This window comes from Mytilinidion resinicola, assembly GCF_010093595.1.
Source record: "Mytilinidion resinicola strain CBS 304.34 unplaced genomic scaffold BDZ99scaffold_6, whole genome shotgun sequence".
Classification (NCBI taxonomy): domain Eukaryota; kingdom Fungi; phylum Ascomycota; class Dothideomycetes; order Mytilinidiales; family Mytilinidiaceae; genus Mytilinidion; species Mytilinidion resinicola.
In genome coordinates this window covers 1,157,157-1,176,107 of record NW_022985442.1, presented here as the reverse complement: position 1 = coordinate 1,176,107, position 18,951 = coordinate 1,157,157, and the positions used below count along the sequence as shown (strand labels likewise).

General features: G+C 56.6%; 7 protein-coding genes across 7 annotated transcripts; 4 read left to right on the top strand and 3 right to left on the bottom strand.

The window, feature by feature from the left end:
• Positions 1–253: 253 nt before the first annotated feature.
• BDZ99DRAFT_413147 (platelet-activating factor acetylhydrolase IB alpha subunit) lies at positions 254–2,081 on the top strand (the record flags this gene model as incomplete). Its single annotated transcript, XM_033716683.1, has 3 exons — positions 254–291; positions 342–507; positions 556–2,081. 3 exons carry the CDS (start codon positions 254–256, stop codon positions 1,735–1,737), a joined length of 1,386 nt encoding a protein of 461 aa, XP_033579393.1. The 3' UTR covers positions 1,738–2,081.
• A 592-nt stretch (positions 2,082–2,673) lies between these two features.
• On the top strand, positions 2,674–4,159 carry BDZ99DRAFT_461131 (uncharacterized protein). The gene is made up of 3 exons (XM_033719548.1): positions 2,674–3,040; positions 3,097–3,633; positions 3,686–4,159. Exons 1-3 carry the CDS (start codon positions 2,907–2,909, stop codon positions 3,699–3,701), a joined length of 687 nt encoding a protein of 228 aa, XP_033579392.1. The 5' UTR covers positions 2,674–2,906; the 3' UTR covers positions 3,702–4,159.
• A 384-nt stretch (positions 4,160–4,543) lies between these two features.
• Positions 4,544–6,593, top strand: BDZ99DRAFT_461130 (uncharacterized protein). The gene has a single exon (XM_033719547.1). The coding sequence runs from the start codon at positions 4,585–4,587 to the stop codon at positions 6,265–6,267; it is 1,683 nt and encodes a 560-aa protein (XP_033579391.1). The 5' UTR covers positions 4,544–4,584; the 3' UTR covers positions 6,268–6,593.
• Positions 6,586–9,261, bottom strand: BDZ99DRAFT_558393 (uncharacterized protein; the record flags this gene model as incomplete). Its single annotated transcript, XM_033727233.1, has 1 exon — positions 6,586–9,261. One exon carries the CDS (start codon positions 9,259–9,261, stop codon positions 6,586–6,588), a length of 2,676 nt encoding a protein of 891 aa, XP_033579390.1.
• Positions 9,262–12,121: 2,860 nt separating this feature from the next.
• On the top strand, positions 12,122–13,233 carry BDZ99DRAFT_413139 (uncharacterized protein). The gene is made up of 3 exons (XM_033716682.1): positions 12,122–12,338; positions 12,393–12,726; positions 12,803–13,233. The coding sequence occupies exons 1-3, from the start codon at positions 12,222–12,224 to the stop codon at positions 12,835–12,837; spliced, it is 486 nt and encodes a 161-aa protein (XP_033579389.1). The 5' UTR covers positions 12,122–12,221; the 3' UTR covers positions 12,838–13,233.
• A 1,074-nt stretch (positions 13,234–14,307) lies between these two features.
• On the bottom strand, positions 14,308–16,346 carry BDZ99DRAFT_383345 (uncharacterized protein; the record flags this gene model as incomplete). The annotated part of the gene is made up of 2 exons (XM_033715326.1): positions 14,308–16,130; positions 16,214–16,346. 2 exons carry the CDS (start codon positions 16,344–16,346, stop codon positions 14,308–14,310), a joined length of 1,956 nt encoding a protein of 651 aa, XP_033579388.1.
• A 253-nt stretch (positions 16,347–16,599) lies between these two features.
• BDZ99DRAFT_507687 (uncharacterized protein) lies at positions 16,600–18,774 on the bottom strand. The gene is made up of 2 exons (XM_033724267.1): positions 18,322–18,774; positions 16,600–18,253 (listed from the first exon to the last, which is right to left on the bottom strand). The coding sequence occupies exons 1-2, from the start codon at positions 18,736–18,738 to the stop codon at positions 16,946–16,948; spliced, it is 1,725 nt and encodes a 574-aa protein (XP_033579387.1). The 5' UTR covers positions 18,739–18,774; the 3' UTR covers positions 16,600–16,945.
• Between the last annotated feature and the right edge of the window lie 177 nt (positions 18,775–18,951).

Genomic DNA, 18,951 nt, shown 5'->3' with positions numbered 1-18,951 from the left:
TCTTTCAGTCTGCAAGACGAATACCACGTGTGCCGCCGCCGACATCCCCTCCTCTGCGCTGCCAACGAGACGTGGAATTGCCCCCTGCAACCACCGCCAAGACGCATAAACCAGAGATATCCAGGCGAATTCCTGAGACAAGACTCCCGCTGGAGCTGGAAGCTGGAGCTGGACCACTTTGACGCCTGGGAAAACACCTCGTGGTTCAAGCGCACTGTCTAGAGGCTCGCCGGATGAGCACACGCCCGCCGCGATGAGCCAGATCCTGACTCCGCGGCAAGCAGAGGAGCTGTGCGGCCTCCCCCCCTACGCTGAAGAGGACACTACTGACACTAGTACAGTCATAAGGCTTTGATAGCATACCTCTCCTCCGCCAATCTCCCATCCACAGCAGCAGCCCTCCGTGAAGAGCTCAGCATAGGGGACAGTTTTGACGACGCAACACGGAAGAAATATGAGGGCATACTCGAGAAGAAGTGGACTAGTGTGGTGCGGTTGCAGAAAAGGGTACGATGACTCCCCATATGGATCTATCCAAGTGCTCATCCGACCTAGATAATGGAGCTCGAAGCCCGCAACAACAGCCTCCAAGCCGACCTCGACTCTGCGACCCCCACATCACTCCTTCGAAGGAACCAAGACCCTGCCAGTTGGCTCCCTCGATCTCCCGCTCGTCATACGCTTCAGTCGCATCGCCAGCCCATTACCTGCGTAGCATTTCATCCCATATTTTCCTCCCTTGCTTCCGGCTCCGAAGACACCACAATAAAGATCTGGGACTGGGAACTCGGTGAGCTCGAGCGAACTGTAAAAGGCCACACAAAAGGCGTATTAGACGTGGATTTTGGCGGACCACGAGGCGGCACTCTCCTTGCCTCTTGTTCTAGCGACCTCACAATCAAGCTATGGGACCCCTCAGATGACTACAAGAATATCCGCACTCTTCCCGGCCACGATCACTCAGTCTCCGCCATTCGATTCATTCCCAGCGGAGCTGCCGGCGCCCCCTCCTCCGGCAACCTCCTTGTTTCTGCCTCGCGAGACAAGTCTCTTCGGATATGGGACGTCACCACAGGATATTGCGTTAAAACAATTCGTGGCCATGCCGACTGGGTCCGCGACGTAACGCCTTCCTTCGACGGTCGCTGGCTCGTCTCTGCCGGCAATGACCAGACTGCTCGCCTATGGGATGCTGCCTCGGGCGATGCTAAATGCGTCTTCCTTGGCCATGAGCATGTCGTCGAGTGTGTGGCCCTCGCTCCCCCGCGATCGTACCCTCATCTCGCCGCTTTAGCGGGTCTCAAGAATCCTCCTCCAGCTTCAAGCTCCGCTGAATTCGTGGCGACCGGCTCAAGAGACAAAACTATCAAGCTATGGGATGGCCGCGGTACGCTGATAAAGACCCTCATCGGCCACGACAACTGGATACGCGCCCTCGTGTTTCACCCGGGCGGGAAGTACCTCCTCAGCGCCAGTGACGACAAAACCATTCGTTGCTGGGACCTTACCCAAGAAGGACGGTGCGTGAAGACGGTCGAGGATGCGCACGGGCACTTTGTGAGCTGCATCCGCTGGGCACCGAGTGTGGTCAAAGACGCGCCTGTAAATGGCGATACAAATGGGCATGGCGCCGTGAATGGATCGACGAAGAAGGAAGACCCGGCTGGCAAGTTGAACATCCGGTGCGTGATTGCGACAGGGAGCGTGGATTTAAATGTGCGTGTGTTTGCGTCGTGAGATTGGGGACAAGTACCGGACAGATCAATATCTCGGCGAAAAGGTGCCTGGGTGCTTTTAGATGGGTGGGTTCATCAGCTTTCGATACCCGTGCGTGGCTTTGCGTTTGTTCTCTATATGGCGACTGAATCTACTTGGAGTTCTCCTTTTCAGAGCATAGTATAGCATACCCACTCGGCGTCTGGGACAGGGACACGACGCCATGACTACACGACGGATCGCCAGTAGCTGGGATGCGTACAAGGTAGACATCAAAATACAAGGTGCACACTTCAGTCCTAGCTGTTGCGAGTGCGCGGGATGTACAACTTAAATTAGGCACCCAAGTCAATGTGAAACTCGATACTATGCTCTGCTGCCTAACAACTGTTAAAGAGCCAGCTGGCTCCTCTGCTGAATCCGTTATTGGTCGTCTTCGTTCTTCTCAGTCGGAAAAGCTGCGTCGTTACCTGTGCAACACTTCGCTGGCAGCATATATTAACATTGGTGATTCTGCTCCACAGTGCCTATCAGGCACAGGCACTGGCAGCACAGACTTTCAATTGCTCAATTCTCAAAATGGGTACGCATGATTCCGGGATACTCAAGATAGTAGCAATATGGGGAGGTATGTGCGCAGTTACAACAACACAACTAACTGCTCACTCCAGCTCATGAATAGAAGCACTCGGCGTACGAATCGGAGCATTGAGATGCCATGACTCGATGGGGCACAAGTTTGTCAAAAGCAGCTGATTCCCGCCTCTCAACACCCGGAATCCGGATGACTGACATCTCATTCGCCGCAGGTTCTCGCTGCCACCAATAACAGCTGCCGTGGCCCTCAGCGACACGAACTCACCGCTTTGTGACGACATGCATGCGATGCTGGAAAAGCTGGGGAATGTCAACAAGCCCGGCGGGTCTCGACTTTAGCGACAGCGACAACTCATCCCACGTACATAAGCTCGCGATGCTAAACCAACACTCTTCCCAAACAGCCGTTCCGCGTCATGTATCATGTACGCCGTCACCGCCTGTCTAATCTAACACACTCGCCGTCGGATCGTGTTCTCGGTTGCTCCACCACCTTCGCCGCCTGAGCCTCACCTGCACAACATCGCCACCTCTCTGTTTGCAAACTCGCCCTCGCCAGCATGGTCTCGCCGCATCAGTAGACCCCACTCGCAATGGATGCGGCCCCAAACTGTGCCATATGCAACGCGCCTGCATACCCCGAGTGCCCGTGCGAGTCGGAGCGCCTCCAGATCGCCGTGAGGCAAGCAGAAACACGGGCGATGGACTCGCGCTTGGCCGAGATACGGTGGGTAGCAGCTCGCCGCACGCAAAGTATCACCAACCTGACGTATGTTGTGGCAGGGACTGGGTCATCTCGCACGCCCGGAAGCACATTCTGAACGCCTTCGAGCGCCTCACGTCGACCCGAAAGCAGGCGCATGCTGCGTACCTGGCCTCGCTGCCCAACTACTCCATCTACATGCAATATTCGGGCCACCCGCCGCTCCACCCGTTCCTGCTTGGCCAGCTTCAGGCGCAGATCTCTGAGGCGCATGCTGAGCTGAAACGCGGGATTGATGCCGACTGGCGCGCCTCGGTGGTGCGGTATCCAGAGGTCCTGGACTATTTCTACAGCCTTGTCGAGGTGCGGCTCCCCAGCGATCGGGCCCAGGGCGTGTCACAGCCCCCGTTTGCTGTATCGGGGTACGTGGATAAAGGCTATGAGCTGTCGACTACTACCAAAGAGAAGAAGAAGAGCAGGAGAGACAGGGACGCTTCATCGCCACCCGAGCGGGACAGGCGATCGAGACGAGAGTCCACCAAGGAGGACCATTCATATACTGTGGTAGGAAGAACGAGAATCCCACCCATGGTTCCCACGCCACCGATTCAGCCCGGGTACGGCGGATATCCTCCTGGAGGCGGTTACAGGTACTGACGAACCCTCAAGTAATATGCGTCGTTAGACGGCAAGGCTGTTAGTCCACCCGCCAGGCTTCGAAACCCATCCGAACTGGCCATCTTGGCGAACGATGAGCAATCCGATGTCACAGACACAAGTGGCAACGTTCACTTCTACTAGTATCTGCTCTCCCTCTTAATATCAGAATGAGGTACGGCTAGATTAAAACTACCATGCTTTTACGAATAGGACCTCGGTTTCCGGACATCCACTTTTGCGAATACAACCTAAAACGGCGGTTTTCTCTTTGACCACTTCCACTTGGACATTAACCTACTGCAAGCCCTGAGAGGAAGAACACGGAGTAACGAGACGACACAACGACATTGGATATCACTCATTGGGCGGTGTTTGGATTAGGGCTCGATTATAGGTGGCCGTCTTTGGTCTTTACTCTCAATTTCATTTGCGCGTTTGAATTATCCGGAGCGGAGCTTTGGGATGGCCTACTCATTTGGCGGCTTCTTAGTCTTACACCAGGGAATCATCGCAACTCATCATAGCAAGGAGTTCAATCAGGCCGGCTGGTATAGATAATAACTTGAATATATACTTCACTTACCTCCAGTAAAGATATGCGACCATTCTAGGCTTGTGTATACTTGTTTAACACCGCTTGAGGTCCTCTGATACGTTACCAAAACCTGGAAAAATGACAGGTTCGAAAAGCCCAATAACTCTCCAGCCACCTCAAACGGCATCAAATTGACATGTCCAACGGATCCTGACATCCCCACATTTCTAAATGGACCGTGCACATTTCCGCTGGCGCCAAGTCCGCTCCGCCCGTATCTAATGATGCATGACGATTAGCGATTACCCATCTTCTCTAAATACACTGTCTCTCAACCCGCTCTACCATCCATCCTCAGCCTTCTCCAATCTACATGCCAAAGCACTCTCCTGTGACATCGTACACATGCACTCGCTGCTTGCGAGCAGCTTTCCACCCTCCACGATCCCGTCTCCAGCGCCGCCACTTCGTTGATCCCGCATCACCCCCCGCATCAGACGAAACTCCCCCCGCCGAAAATGTCAGAAGCGTGGACAATGGCACGGCGAAAGAGGAGGAAGGCGGAGGAGCAATGGCCCGCCGATTAGCACAACTGAGCGAAGAAAGCCTCGAAACCGGCGGACGAAGCGCCCAAAAAGCCGTCGAGGAAGCCGGGTTCGACGAAGAGCTTCGCCGGAAACTGGAGGAGCGGATCGCGTCCGCAAACTTCAAGAACGAGTACGCCAGCGCGTTTGCGGAAGCGGGCTTGCCGTCGAGTGCGGGCAGGGGCACGAGGGATATCGCGGCGGCGCAGGCGTGGACGGGCACGGAGAGCGTGGAAGATGCGTCGTTGCGGATGCTTACGGATTCGTATAAGCCGATAAGGGTGAAGACGAGGATTCCGTCGCCGGCTGCGCAACCGCCGAAGAGGGTGGATACGGGAAGACCGGGGCATAGGTCTACGGGGACGCGGCTGGCGAATGCGAGGGATAAGACGTCTATATATGCTACGTTGAAGGACTCTGGGCTATCTGAGAAGGAGAAGGAGAAGATGCGACAGGATATGAAAGATCGTTTCTCCCCGCACGCTCGCGCGGTTCCGGCGACTATCCAGGGACTGGCTTCTCTGGCGAATGAGCGTATTGAGGATGCTATTGCCAGGGGACAGTTTAAGAATCTTCCGAATCGTGGCAAGCAGATTGAGCGGGACTACAACGCTAGTAGCCCCTTCTTGGATACGACGGAGTATTTCATGAACAAGATCATCCAAAAGCAAGAGATAGTCCCGCCTTGGATAGAGAAGCAGCAGGAGCTTGTTAGCACTGCTACCAAGTTCCGCGCCCGACTACGAAATGACTGGAAGCGGCATGCTGCTAGGATGATTGCTAGTAGAGGAGGGAGCCTCCAAGAGCAAGTCCGCAGAGCGCAAGCCTACGCGGCCGCTGAACTCATCGTCAACCCTCCTCGGCGAAAAGAGGAGAATCTCAACACCATAGACGACGCAGGCCACGTTTCTCAGATCTCCCTTTCAGGGGAGCTCAGCGTACCATCGCCTTCCGCCTCTCCTGAGACCCAACCCGTCACCGAGATCACCATCACAGAAACCCAAACCCCAGATCCAGTTTCTGCTGAGTCTCCTGAATCCTCCAAGCCCTCAAAACCGGACCCCCCATCCGCTGAGGCCAGCGCGGCCCCACCTCCCCCCATCCCCTTCCGCGACCCTACCTGGCTCGCGACCGAAAATGCCTACCTCACCCTCTCCATCACCTCCCTGAACGCCCTAACCCGCACGTACAACCTCATGGCGCCCGACCTCGCCAAGAAACCCTACTTTTCCCTCCCCCGCGAGCTCGCCGCCTGCTACTCAGACGTCGCGCCGCAAATCGCGAGCGCGATTACCGAGCGTGCGTTAGCCCCTAAGCGGCCGACGGATGATGGGTTTGGGTTTGGAAAGGGTGCCGGGATGGTGGAGCGATTAACTGGGGGAGGCGTGAGGGTGAAGGATGAGAGGCCCGGGAGGGCGTATGGGTTTAAAGAGTTTTGGAGGGATGTGTGGGGGAAGGAGGGGAGTGGGTAGTGTATGAGGCTTGTGGTGATGATGATGATGATGAGGATGACGATGATCATAATAGCAAGTGAGTGCATACGCTAGCGGACTGTTATTTTTATTATACAGAGGTGTGTGTATGTATATACAGTGTAAGAATACCAAAATCTACTCCAGTCATGAGAATCATCCGTTTCCGTAACCATAGTCGTAAAGTATGTCGTGTCGTCGTACCCAAAGCGTTGTCCATCCGGCGTCTTCAAAGCGTCATTCAGCAAGTGGTATCCGAGACGTACCAGTACCCCATCCAACTTCCATCAATCAATAAACACACCCTCTCTCCAATCCTCACTCACCCCCCCTTCCATCATCCCTCGGCTGACAGAAACAAACCCTCAACGCCCACCCAACACTCTCCCCCCCACAAACCCCACAACCACCCCCCTTATCCCTCCTCTCATCATCCTCATTATCATCATCCACCGTCCCATCCACCGCCACAAACCTAACCCTCTGCATCACCCTCCCCACGCCCCTGGCCCTACACCCCCTCGCCTGCATCCCCATCCCCATCCCCACCGCCTTATTCTTCACCCCACTCCTCGGCTGCAAACTCACCGCCCTCACCTCTCCCCCACAGCCATGCACATCGCGGTGCGCGACGAGGCGGCCCTTCGGCAGCCCCGCTCTGTGGTTCAGGGTAGGGCCGGTGTTGGGCTCGACCGACGGCTGTATAAGGAGGGCACGCGGCGGGTGGACGTGCGTGCGAATCGGGATATGCACGCGCGGGACGCTCTCGCTGCTCAGCGGGCGATACGTCACGCCGCCTCCACCTCTTTCACTACCTCCCTGTCGTGCAGCTGGCTTCCTGAGCCAGCTGGGTAACGGGTACGTGGACGGCGGCGACGCAGTCGCAGGGAGCGTGACAGGGCGGGCGAGGGGTTCGAGGGGGTGCTGGAAAGAGTCGATAGCGGACGGGCTCGCGATGCGCGAGTGGCGGTGTGAGGAGCGGGGGACGTCGGGCTCAGAGTCTGATTCTGTGACGCGGATGAGGTTGCCCGAGGGGGAGTGGAAGGAGGTGACGCAGGTGGTTGAGGTGCTGGGGGTTTGTTTGTAGGTGGTGGAGGTGGTAACGATGCCGTTTGCGGCGGCGAAGGGGAGGAGGACGGGGAGGGCGGCGGAGGTGAGGGTGTGGGATTTGATGTGGGTGGGCGGCGGGTGGGGGGTGAGGAGGGGGGATTTGGAGGCGAACCAGGCGGCGGGTTTAGGGGCGTGGAAGACGCTTGGGAGGGCGGCGTTGACGCTGAGGCTGAAGTCGGTACCGGTAGTTGTTGCGTGGGTGTTGTCGCTGCCGTCGTTGGAGGGAAGGGGAGTGCTGGGGTTCGAGCTGGTGTTTGTCGTCGCGTACGTAGGGAGGCGGCTATGGGCGTGGTAAGGGACTAAGGTAGCCTTTGCCTTCCGTGCTATGGTAGCTTCTAAGTTGGACTCTCCGTCTATCCCTAGAATAGAACTAGAGACTGACAAGGAGCTGCCACTGGTGGTGCGGCTACGGTCGTATTTGTGGAGTGAAGGGGCGTTCGGACGGTAGAGAAGGACTCCATCAAACGAATATCGCGCATCTTCGCCATCTCTACCTCTGACTGAGAGCGGAAGAGGAGTGATAGGGGGAACGATCGTCGGTGCATTGTTTGGGATCGAGAAGCGCTTCGATGAGATGATGGGCGCGGTCGGTGGTGTGTAGAACTGCGACGGCGAGGGCGTAGGCGAAGCTGAGATTTCGCCAGGTCTCAACAATACCGGCGTTGTGCAGCTCGGCGTAATTGCTTGGTCTTCTTGAATATGGTGTCCTCTCAGGAATATTGCTGGTGATTCGCTGCCGGGCGCGTTCTCTGGCTGGTGAGAGGTCGCCTTGGAATCGCGGCCTCCCCTCTCCTTCCGGGTAGGACTCGCAGATCGCCCCGACAATAAGTTGTAACCAACATGGACAGACCCAGTAACGTTGGGTTCGTGTACCGCGCGTTTCCTCCTGTGTGTGTGGCCGCTCGAGTCACCTTTTGTTGACGGCTCTGAAAGTCCCTTGTATCTCGCTGATCGAAAGATCGACGTGTCGTGAATCGATGTGTCCTGATTTGGGCGAGTTCTCAAGGCAGAGAGAGAAAGCGTGTGTCGAGGTGCTTTACGCACCGTGTCGAAAAGGGTCCGAAGAACTTGCCTCACTGGTCTGCCCTCCCGTTCATGGTCCGGGGGAGGAGGTTGAGGTTGAGTGACAGGAGAGGGTGGAGGTTTGCTGGAGTCTTTAGGGGTCGTGTCAAGTTGAGTAGCAACTGGGACATCTTTGGGCGTATCGACTACGGGCTGTTCAGGAGCGTATTTCGGTGTGCTATGAGTTTTGACGCTCGTAGCCTCTTGTAATCTCTGTTTGGCAGCCTCGAAGACCTTGTGCAAAGCCACCTCGTCCAGACTCCTCGACACCTCTCGCCGGCTGGCACCTTCTTGACATCTCGTATTAGGTGATAGAGTGCTGGATGAATGGCTGGCGCTCAACTGGCCAGACGTATAGCGACGAGGGGTGCTGATAAGAGACGGCAGCGAGCTTAGCGTCGAGTAAGATCTCTGCTCGATTATAGTTGTGAGCTGTGTGCCGTTTGGCCGGTTGGCAAATCGAAGTGCCAGATTGCACGGCACGGGACGTGGTTTGGGATCCTTGCAGGACTCCTTTTTGTTTTGGGCGTACGCATCGTCCCCGACGTCCTGGCTAATGACGCGCTCTGGCTCCCCAGGCTGGATCGGTGAGCCGATTTCGTTGACGCACGTGGCAGTCAACAAGCCAGAAAGGGGATCTGGACCAGTAGGAGAGTTTGCAGAGTGGAGGGCGGGCAGGACTGACGAAATGCCTGAAGCGCCGTCAATAGGGCCACGGGGAGCCCGCTCGTCAGATGGCTCTGGGGAGGGAGCCAGTAGCAGGCCATGGTGACTCTTCTCCTGGCAAAGGGGAGTCTTGGTGTCTGGTTTGGGGGCAGCCATGGCCGATTGCCAATCGAAGACGAGTGATGAGGATCGAGCGTCGGTCTGTCCGATCATCCAGACCAGAGCAGGCTACAAGGGCTGAAAATTGAAAGAAACAACCACCAAGCATATGCCCAATGCTCGAGCTGCCCTCCGCATCGTCGCCACTGCCTGTCGCTGTGACGGGGAGAAGAGCACGTTGCTTCACCGATCGATGCCAAGGCATGTGGAGAGCAGGAGCAGAGCAACGGCGTCTGGCACAGGAGGCGGCCTCTAGAACCCCGTGCCAGGTCGCACTGGCACCAACATGGCATGGCATTCCAAATCGCGCCGCCAGCCCGCTCGCGGGAGAAGAGACGTGGGAGGGTCGCGGCAGCAGCTGACGATGGTGGTACAGCAGCCTGGGGCGGAGTTGTCTGTGCTCGGGCCTCACAGTGGACGCCCCCCAACGCAACGCCCATGTCTCGAGCAAAAAGAAAGCTTAAATCCCGAGTCGAGTACGGCTCCAGGTTTTGTCTTTGGTGTCGCTTTTTATTGCCGTGTCGAGCGAGTGCTGCAGCCACTGCCGGGCAGGGAGAAGGGGAGCAGAGGAGGCGTTGGTCCACACGGGCAACGTCTAGGGCCACGACGTACAGAGGGATTTCTGGACAGCGCCTGTCGCACCGCACGCTCCACGCCAACGCCGACGGTGCGCTCTGCGCCGGTGGCCTGGAGAGCAGAAACGAGTGCTCCTCGCGCCCGAGCGGGACCCTGCGGGCCACGTGGAAGAGCGCCTCAGCCGCTCTGGAATGCAATCCGGTGGATCTCGTCTGATCTGACAGCTCGGAGCGATCTCGATGTGTCCATGGAGACTCGATGTCCCGTTTGGGCCTGTTTGGCAGCGCGAGCGGGACGATTCACGGCCCCCTGGGGTGCGAGCCCTGCGGCTGGCCCGCCCGCTGGCAGAACCGGGCTGCCAGGCCCGGGCTGCCAGGCCCTGCCATTGCAAACGCATCATAGGGGCCGAAGGGCTCAGTGACGAGCAGCGGCCGCCCCCGAAGTGCCATCATGGCGCACGCAGGCTGGGCTGCAACCCGGGATTCTGCTCGTCGGGAGGCTAGCCGACATTCTCGCAACGCCCAACCGCCGGGCCTGCCTGCTGGTGGCGGCTGTCGGCCAAGGGACGGGTGGTAACAGACGCTGCTCGACGGGCATTGGCGCGCTCCGCTCAGCAGTGCGTCCTGGCGTCGTGGTGAGATCCCCCGGACGTGGATCTCCGGCCCAGATCGCCGGAGCGAGATGCGCCAGGATGGGCCCTGGCAGCAAGGAGCGGGCAGATAGCCGGCATCGCGGCGCGGCGACGGGAGCGAGAGTTGAGCAGCGGCGTGGAGCGCCAGTTCGGCGTCAGTTGAGCGTCAGCGCTGCCTGGACTGGCACAAGCGACCGTCGGGTAGCCGCTCACCGTTGGGAGTTCGGGCGCGCGGTACGGGACATGGCAGGTCCCGCGCTGGGGGTGCCGGTCCTGAGCACAAGCCGGTTTGAGAGCCGCCGATCACAGCGGCGTGCCCAGAGCGCAGGAGGCCCGTCTGTGGCGCTGCCAGGCCCTTCGATGCATCTTCCAGAAGCTCTCCGAGCCCGGGGACGCTCCGTGCACTGTCAGAATGGCTCTGCCACAGCGCCGGCACGACGTCTGAGCGTGGCGCTGAGCCGGCGTGTCGAGGAGTATGGATGATGTTGTCGCAGGACGCCAGAATTCAGCATCGTGGCGCCGTGTCGGCCTGCGTCAGGGCCGCCGCTTGCATGCAAATCGTGCTACATCGAATCACTGCCATCGTCGATCCCCTCTCCTCCCCAATTGGCCTGCTCAACAGCTAGCCACGGCGAGCCCAATCGTGGCCCATGTACCGCCAAAAACGGCTCCCTCGAGCCCCAATTGCTCCCGCCAGCCGTCCAGGCGAGGAACTGGAATGCAGACTGCCCCACACGTCTCCCCAAGCCCGCCATGTGGTGTCGTTGCGCTTCTCCAGCCACTCAGCGTGAAGTGATGGCACCCATATGCTTCCGAGCCCGGGCCATCGTCGACCCCTGACTTGAGCACACCAAGACAACAGGGCGCCTTAGACAAATCACAAATGCAAGAATGGCCTGAGGGAGCTTCTGCTGCTGCCTTGGGACAGGTGCCGCACGTCTTGTTCGTTTGGGGTGCCGTCCAGCGCCGTCGTGTCCATGCTCGCTCGTCGTGTCTACTGTTGGCGCCAGACAATGCGCCGATCCAACAGCGCCCTCAGGAAATCCGCAGAGATCGCTGGTCCGGAAGACTCCGCCCAGTGAACCGATCGGATGCTAGTGCCGAATTCGAATACCGTCGCCGCGATGAGATAAGCCTTGTTGTCCATTGCCAGGAGCTGAACAAGCCCTTGCTCGTTGTTCCACTCCCCAACGACCAGCGAACCTCCGCCATTGGACTGTTGAACGCCTCCTTGACGAATGAGATAGTCCGCAAGCGCTCCCGCCATTGCATAGAGATGCACCGGTATGCAGCCAGTGCAAACTGTCATCAGATCACCCGACGGATCGGCGAAAACCGAAAAGAGTGCCAGTTCTTGATGGGGACTGGCTGCGTCCATCCCCTCCTAGCTCGTCCGGGTTTGGGAACTGTCGTCAGAGCTCATGCATGGGGCGAAGGCTGTGCTGGCAGGCTCACTCTCCCCAGTCCGCAGGCCATCTTGCAGCATAACTGACCACTCATCATGCCCAACGTGCGATTGAGGGGTCCCAGAGTTCCGGTAAGGTGGGACGACCGCACCCCTAGTCAAATGGCTAGCGGCCTATCTGCTGTGCCGTTCACTGTGGAGAGTCCTTGACCGAACTATAAGAATCGACCGTCGGTTTCAGCTGCTGGAAGACTCCGTCAAAACAAGGGATCCGCTGCTGGTTTTGTCTGCTTCCTTACCGCACAAGCATCTTCCTGACTCGCAATAGCTCGACACTGGCCAAAAATGCCTCTTCCAAAAAATTCCTATCTGGCCAGGAGTGCGAGGAAGGAGGAATTTCTTGCTCGTCTTGGTTTGAATGACGTTGAGCACTCGCACAAGCTGCTATACCGACACTTGCTGGTATGTAACAGCCTCTCGCTTCTTTGACGTTGCTGATCGGAATTGGGGGCGCAGGACGAAGCATCTGCCGGCAGGGATCGATTGAGTCAAGATCCAAACAACCTCTACGCCCAGAACATGCGCGATCCGAACATTCGACCCCCTTACTCGGCAGATAACATGACGGAGACGGCCATGCACCGGGAGGTCTTGAACATCTGGAAGCTCGCTAGCGAAGAGACTCGTCCCTACTACGACTACGGGTCAATCCAAAACCAGGCCACCAGGGATAATTGGGTAATTCGTTGGACCCTCTGGCATGTGTTCCGATATAGAGACAACCGGAATTGTAGACGTCCAACCGAGCTCACGGAGCCGAATGCCGGCCACGGGAAACATACTGCTCAAGGTGCGTAGCTTCAGCATAAGGCTGCGGTCCAGCAGTACCCATGTGACAGTCGATCACGCGCTAACCTCGGGAGTAGTCACGTACTGGGACCCCGTCAAAAACCTGAACTAGGACGACACGCAGGGCGGCGATGGGTGGTTGATGTGTGCGCCTAACAACGTCAGCTATCATCGCACATGCCTAGGTACGGTGTCGGAAAAAGGACCAAAGCTCAACGCATGCCGGTCTAAACAACAAAAAGAGTGTAGATGTCATACGCCGAAGGTGTTTTTTCGGAGGGAAGAGTTGCCGTACTTGGCTAGTCGAACCATCAAGGTTCCTAGCGACAGTATGCTCTCTGGGAGTTCATGGTCTCTCTTTCTCCTTCTCTTCCTTTGCGATTTCATGTCCTTGTCTTGACACACCACTCGTTATAGCTGGAGGTAACACCGGAGTATAGCTTAAGTGGCAGTATGTTTAACCAATTAAACCAATCCTGGGGCGTGACGTCCTAGCCCCTATCTGCTCATAGCCCCTGTGCCCCAAGCTCTTTCATGCTGATTTTTTGCAATTGAAATACTAAAAACCACTTACATATGTATGCCTAAGCATGAATAAGCAACATAAGCATTGGAGGCAGGATTGCAACATGCTTGGCGCGGGTCTCAGATTGAAGGCGCCGAGCACGCGCCAGTGCCAATTGAAACACAAGCAATGAAGCAACCGCGTGACACGCACAGAACTCATAGACACGAAGCTGCAGGCTAGTAAACGATATATCATGGAAGGAATTCGGAGCTTGCGCGGCGGAAGGGGAGCTGTTTCGCGGGGGAAAGGAGGCCGGCAGCGGGTGTTTTAAGCTGCGTCTATCTACTAGGCAAACGACGCCGGATCCAAGCTCCATGATGTCACAGGGTCTTCTACATATCGAGGTCGCCGGACCACCGCGCAGGCACAACAACACAGAGATTCCTCAGCACTGTTGCCGGAGACGCAGCTGCTGCTGTGAGAATCAGGCCATTTTCTCAAACAGAGTTGCTGATCGCAGCCACGCGAGAGTCGATCTGTGACGCCAAATACTGCTTCAGGGCCGCCATTCCCATCGGCCAGCCATCTCCGAGCATCCCAACTGACGCCCACGAGGCTGGCGAGCTCAAAGATTCCAAATTAACCCGAGTCAGGTCCTCCACCGCCATTCACTCCCGCCGCCCTGCCAAGCCGAAAGCCGTTTGACCAGGGCCGTCTCCACACTTTCCCGGCAGACTGCGGCATGTGGCGGAGTTGTGTCCAGCCCGTGCCATTGGCTTGCGGGAGGGCCCTCGTCACCGGGACTCCCGTCCCACGCCCTCCCTGCGCGCGGGTACCGATTGATCTTACCGTTCCACGCGCCCGGTATTGGTATTACCTTACCCGGGCGACGCCTGATACCCGCCGGCGGTGTCGTGCGTGCGGTTGGCTAGATGCACCTCATGAATCGCGAGCATAACAGCAAGACATAAATTCAGAGATCAACACGGACCATTGGTTTCCGGGAGCCGGTCCTCCCCAGCCACAACGCCATCGCTATGAAGACAACGAAAGGAGAGAAGGAGATCCGCAACCCTATAGCATCGTCTGGAGCTGGGACATCTGTGCCCTCTGTTCCTCATACGCCCGCTTATACTGCTCCAGCGCCGACCCGATCGCCCTCGTGATGGGTCCCATCATCTCGTTGACTGCCTTGGAGCCGCCCTTGATCGAATTGGGGTCGAACTTCCTCCGCTTGCCTGTCTTTTGGAGGTGTTCTTCGATTCGCTTCTTCTGCTCCCCTAACTTGTGCGCTCGTTCTTTCTCCGCGGTGTCAGCCACTGCTTTGATTCTTTCGAGCGACTTGGCCAGTGTTTCCACCAACCTCTCGGCTTCAACAGCCCGGTCTGCATCGCCAGATAAAAATACCGTCCAGAAGTAATGCAGGAACTCCACGGTGGTGTTGTGTGTCATAGTCAGTGTGTCAAGCACGCTCGATGTCAGCCCAACCTTTGCAGCTTGTTCCGCTGTGGATGTGTTCGAGAGAAGCTGATCATCCAGGTGCAAGTGGCGCTGATTGATCGCCTGCATGATCTGCAGTGTGGCTGCCCCTCGACTCTGTTTGTTGCCTACGCGAGCCTTCTTTTCTACGCCTTCTTCATCATCCTCGCTATCAGTATCCTCTTGGGTACCAATAGCTGTTTCGAGATTCAGGCCTCCGCCACTTGACATGCTGTCCGAGATGTTCCGAAAGTCTTCTCGTACTGCGGAAAGAACTTTGCCGGGACTTCGTTTCGCGTAAGTGGCACTGCTGGAGTTTTGCGTGCCATGACTGCCCGTGAAGAATTGTTCCTGGTTGCTGATGTTGAGCATGATTCGATTGTCATCAGCCCCACGCTGAAGATCTCGTAGCTTTAATTCCTTATACGTTTCCTCGTCCATACCTGCCGGTGCGTGCGGATCAGCAGCATCTGTGGGGTTTACATCGGCTAACATCTTTTCACTCATGGTGTTGAGCACGCGTAAGATGGGCACCTTTTCGTTTGTGCTAGGTTGCATCGTCCAATCCGGCCGGTTGCCCAGCCTCTGGCTGTGGTTCTGCTCATTTCCTTCCAAATCAATGATATGGGGTACGTGAGCCATGACAAATTGTTCAGTGCGGTCGGCGTCTTCGTTGAAGGTCAAATACTGATCGAGCTTGGGATCAACGGTGTCATTTTCAGTAATCTTCTCGCCTTTCAACTTCTTGAACAGTCGGCTACCGAAGAACCGACTCCAGAAGTCGCCCTCGTTCAACTTGGGCACGTTTTCGTTGTACACCTTCCTCACCATAGGATGCTGTTTGAAGATAAGCTGGATTTGTTCCTTACTGATGTTGAGCCTCATAGCACCGTCGACATTCACCGGCTTGATCTCTGACAGCACGTTGTACGTTCCTTGATTTTGACTCTTCTCTACGGCATATGCACGTAGCAGGTGTACTCTTGCCGCCCAGAACTGTGTAGAGAACTGGATTATTGAGATCGTGTCCGGCTTTTCTCTCAAAGCTTGATTGAATCTTTGGAAGAGCTCTGGATTTGCATTCAGCAGTCCCTTCTGGAGCTCGGTATCTGACATCAGCCGACTGTCTTCGTACATATTGTCTTCAGCTCGTGCGCCTGCGGAAACTGCTTGGGCGATGGCCAGGGCTGCTGGCTGTCTGGGCGCATCTTCTGCTGCCAGTGCTGGAGTGTTCGCGCCTGAGGCCCTTGCAGCTTCGATGTGCTTTCGGAGGAGGGCGGTTGTTGCTGCTTGCTCCGCCCGAGCAGATGTTGGCGATGTGAAGCTGAAGGTGTGGTTCTCTGCGGGGACGTCTGGGAAGCGCTGGACGACAATCTTGATAGAGACCTTGGCGCTCTTCTCAGGTGTCTGTTGAAGATCTGTGACGACTAAAATGAGCTTCTGTGCGTGCGTGAGTGTCTTCAAGGCTGCACAGCCGAAAGGGAAGGCTTGGGGGTCTTACTGGCAATCTCAGAAATAGCTATCGTCAACGATGGCATTGACGGGGCATTCGGTTTCCAGGTCACTGTCCTGCCATTTTGAGCTACCAGAAGCTTGCCGTCCTGCTTCTTGTAGGAAGTGGAAGCTTTTGACATTCTTGGCGGCGGATGTGAGCTGGGAATAGGTGATTGTGATTGTGGCGGTCTTCATGCGACGCGATGGAGCGATATTTATTGAAGACGTGTTTATTACGCTTACCTAGCTGCTTGGCAGCGGAGCGAAGTGGGGTGGCGGAGAGGAGCGGAAAGCTTCCTTTTCACCTGCCAATGGTGAGCTCCGTAACTGCCCAAGAGATCATGGGCGGACTTCATCCACATACATGTTCATGAGCAAGGCGTTAATCTCACTGCTCTTTGTCTTTAGGATATTAAAGCGGGGTCGCATTCCTGTGGGTTGACAACAAGACAGAGATATACTAGTCTAATATGTATCAAAGAAAGCAAGACACACCGCACTCGTAAAACAACAGGCTCAACGCAAGAAGTCAGAGTTAAATTCCCGATGCCTGCCAATCTTGTACAAACACATAGCACCAGCCGCTAAGGTAACGTTATGCTCAGATCCCTAAAAGCCTACCATGGCGAGCTCCGTTCGCTATGAGATGGTCCGGGGGATATAGTAGTCCAAAACCTAAGGTGAATGAATCCCGTCTACGCCGTAGCCCAAAAGCCTGATCACCTTGCCAATGCCTCACCTAACCGCCCCTTCTACCGCCCCTCCTGCCCCTTCCGCTTCCCGCTCCTCGTACTGGTCCGGATTCCTCCCCAATCTCAGAATATCCAGCACCACTCGCCGTCCTCCGCATCCCGACACCACCGAGCGAGCTACCTTCACCAAACCGATTCATCGCCACACCCCCACCGATTTCACTATAGCCACCCATACTACTTTGCGCGCTCATAGGCACGCCTCCTATCCCGCTTGAGGTGCCGCCAATGCCGACCTCCAGATGCGGAGCCACAGTCCGAATATTTGTGGTGATTTCCGGAACTGGAGGTTGCCAGCCGGGAGGCTGGTACTGATATTCGCGAGTTCTTAGGGGCGCGACGGCATCGGCGAGGAGTTTCTCATTCAGGGCATCATTTGCTGGCGCGTCTCGGAATATGATCATGAAATCCTGTTCCGCATCTTGGGCCTGCAACGGCGCAGGACTCGGAGCAGCGGCATTCGGCTTCGAGCCGATGTTGGCGGGTAGGATTATTGGTTGTGCCGCAGTGAATGGGTATGAGCGTGTGGCGAGGGACGCGAGATCGCCTAAAGCGGAACGAGTCGCACCGCGGGTTGCGTGGTGTGATTGCGACATTGTACGGAGCATGTCAGGCGGGCCTGGGGGGGAGTCCGAATCGTGGTCTATCTCATTGGAATTGACTTCGTTGTCCGAACCATTCTCATGGCTCACGCCGTTCGTACCATTTGTGGTTGGATCTTGAGAGGTAGTGTTATCTGCATTCTTCATCTTGGCAAAGAAGTGTGCGGCTGCTATGGCAGCGTTATTCATGGACATGGCGAGCTCTTTCTCGGTAAAGAGACGCTCTATCGAATATGCCGGGGCTTCGAATTGGGTGTGAATCGTCCTCGCCTTGGCGTCTCTGAAGGGCGAATTCGTCCCCAGATCGGCGTTTCTGCCAGATGGTCCTGGCGAGCCATTGTCTTCTGCCTCAAATAGCTTCCGCTTCTTCTTGTTCTCATTTGCGGCCGCTGCGCCCGCCAAGTCGTCTGGGTCGATTCGATGTCTTGTGTGCCGCGTTTTCCGATTGCTCTGGACACCTCCGGGGCTTGCGGGGTTTGTTATGCTAAATTGGTTGGGGTGGAGGAGCAGCGCATTGCTGTCTGCAAGATCGAGTTGCTCTTTTTCGCGTAGCAATCGCGCTCTACGCGCCGTGATGCTCTGAGTGAGGCGCTCGCGCACCGTCGCAGCCAAGAGTCGGTGCTCTTCCTCGGCAACGCGAACCTTGTACTGGTGGGTGTTCTCGTGCTCTAGCCTAGCGCTTTGGTGTTTGTTCTGCGGATCAAAACCTGGTCAGCGCATGCACAACGAACGGATGGAAGGGCTTGAGGTCGTGTACGCACCCAAAGCATGGTCAAGTTGTAGTCTCTCTCCTCCATGGCATCATTGACGGCTTCCACAAACCGTGAATAGTATGATCCCACTTGCGCGACGTAGTCTGTCTCCGCGCTTGGTGCCGGGCGTGTGTGGTTTCCCAAGATGGTTTGAATGAGCTCGGCGGCTTCTTCACCACCGTCCTCTAGAGGCTTGTTCGCATAGGGGTCGGCTCGCATAATCAGGTTCATGTCAGCCTGTACCGCAGCCAGCTGGGCCTTGTAGTGGGTGTCCCTATTGTCCGCAAAAGATGCCACCATCTCCTGAAGCTTGTCCGAGAGCATGTTCCTCCGTTTGTCCCGCTTCGACACCTGCGGCTGCGGCGAGGTTGCGGAGTGACCCAGCGGGAAGCCGTCCGCTGGCGACACACTGCGAATCCGTGCCATAGTGTCCAAGGTTGTTGTATGCAATAGCGGGCGGTTTTTGCGAGGAAGGATGCGGTGGTGATGGAGAGCGGCCAGAAGCTAGGTCGTAGGTGCCTATGTCTCGAGAGCTTCTAAGTCAGGCCAAGGTTAGCTAGGGCATGTCTAGCGAGGGTTTGAGGGTTGTAAGAGAGGTAGAGAGACGTGTTGGACAATTGGCAACATAAAGCTGGGAAT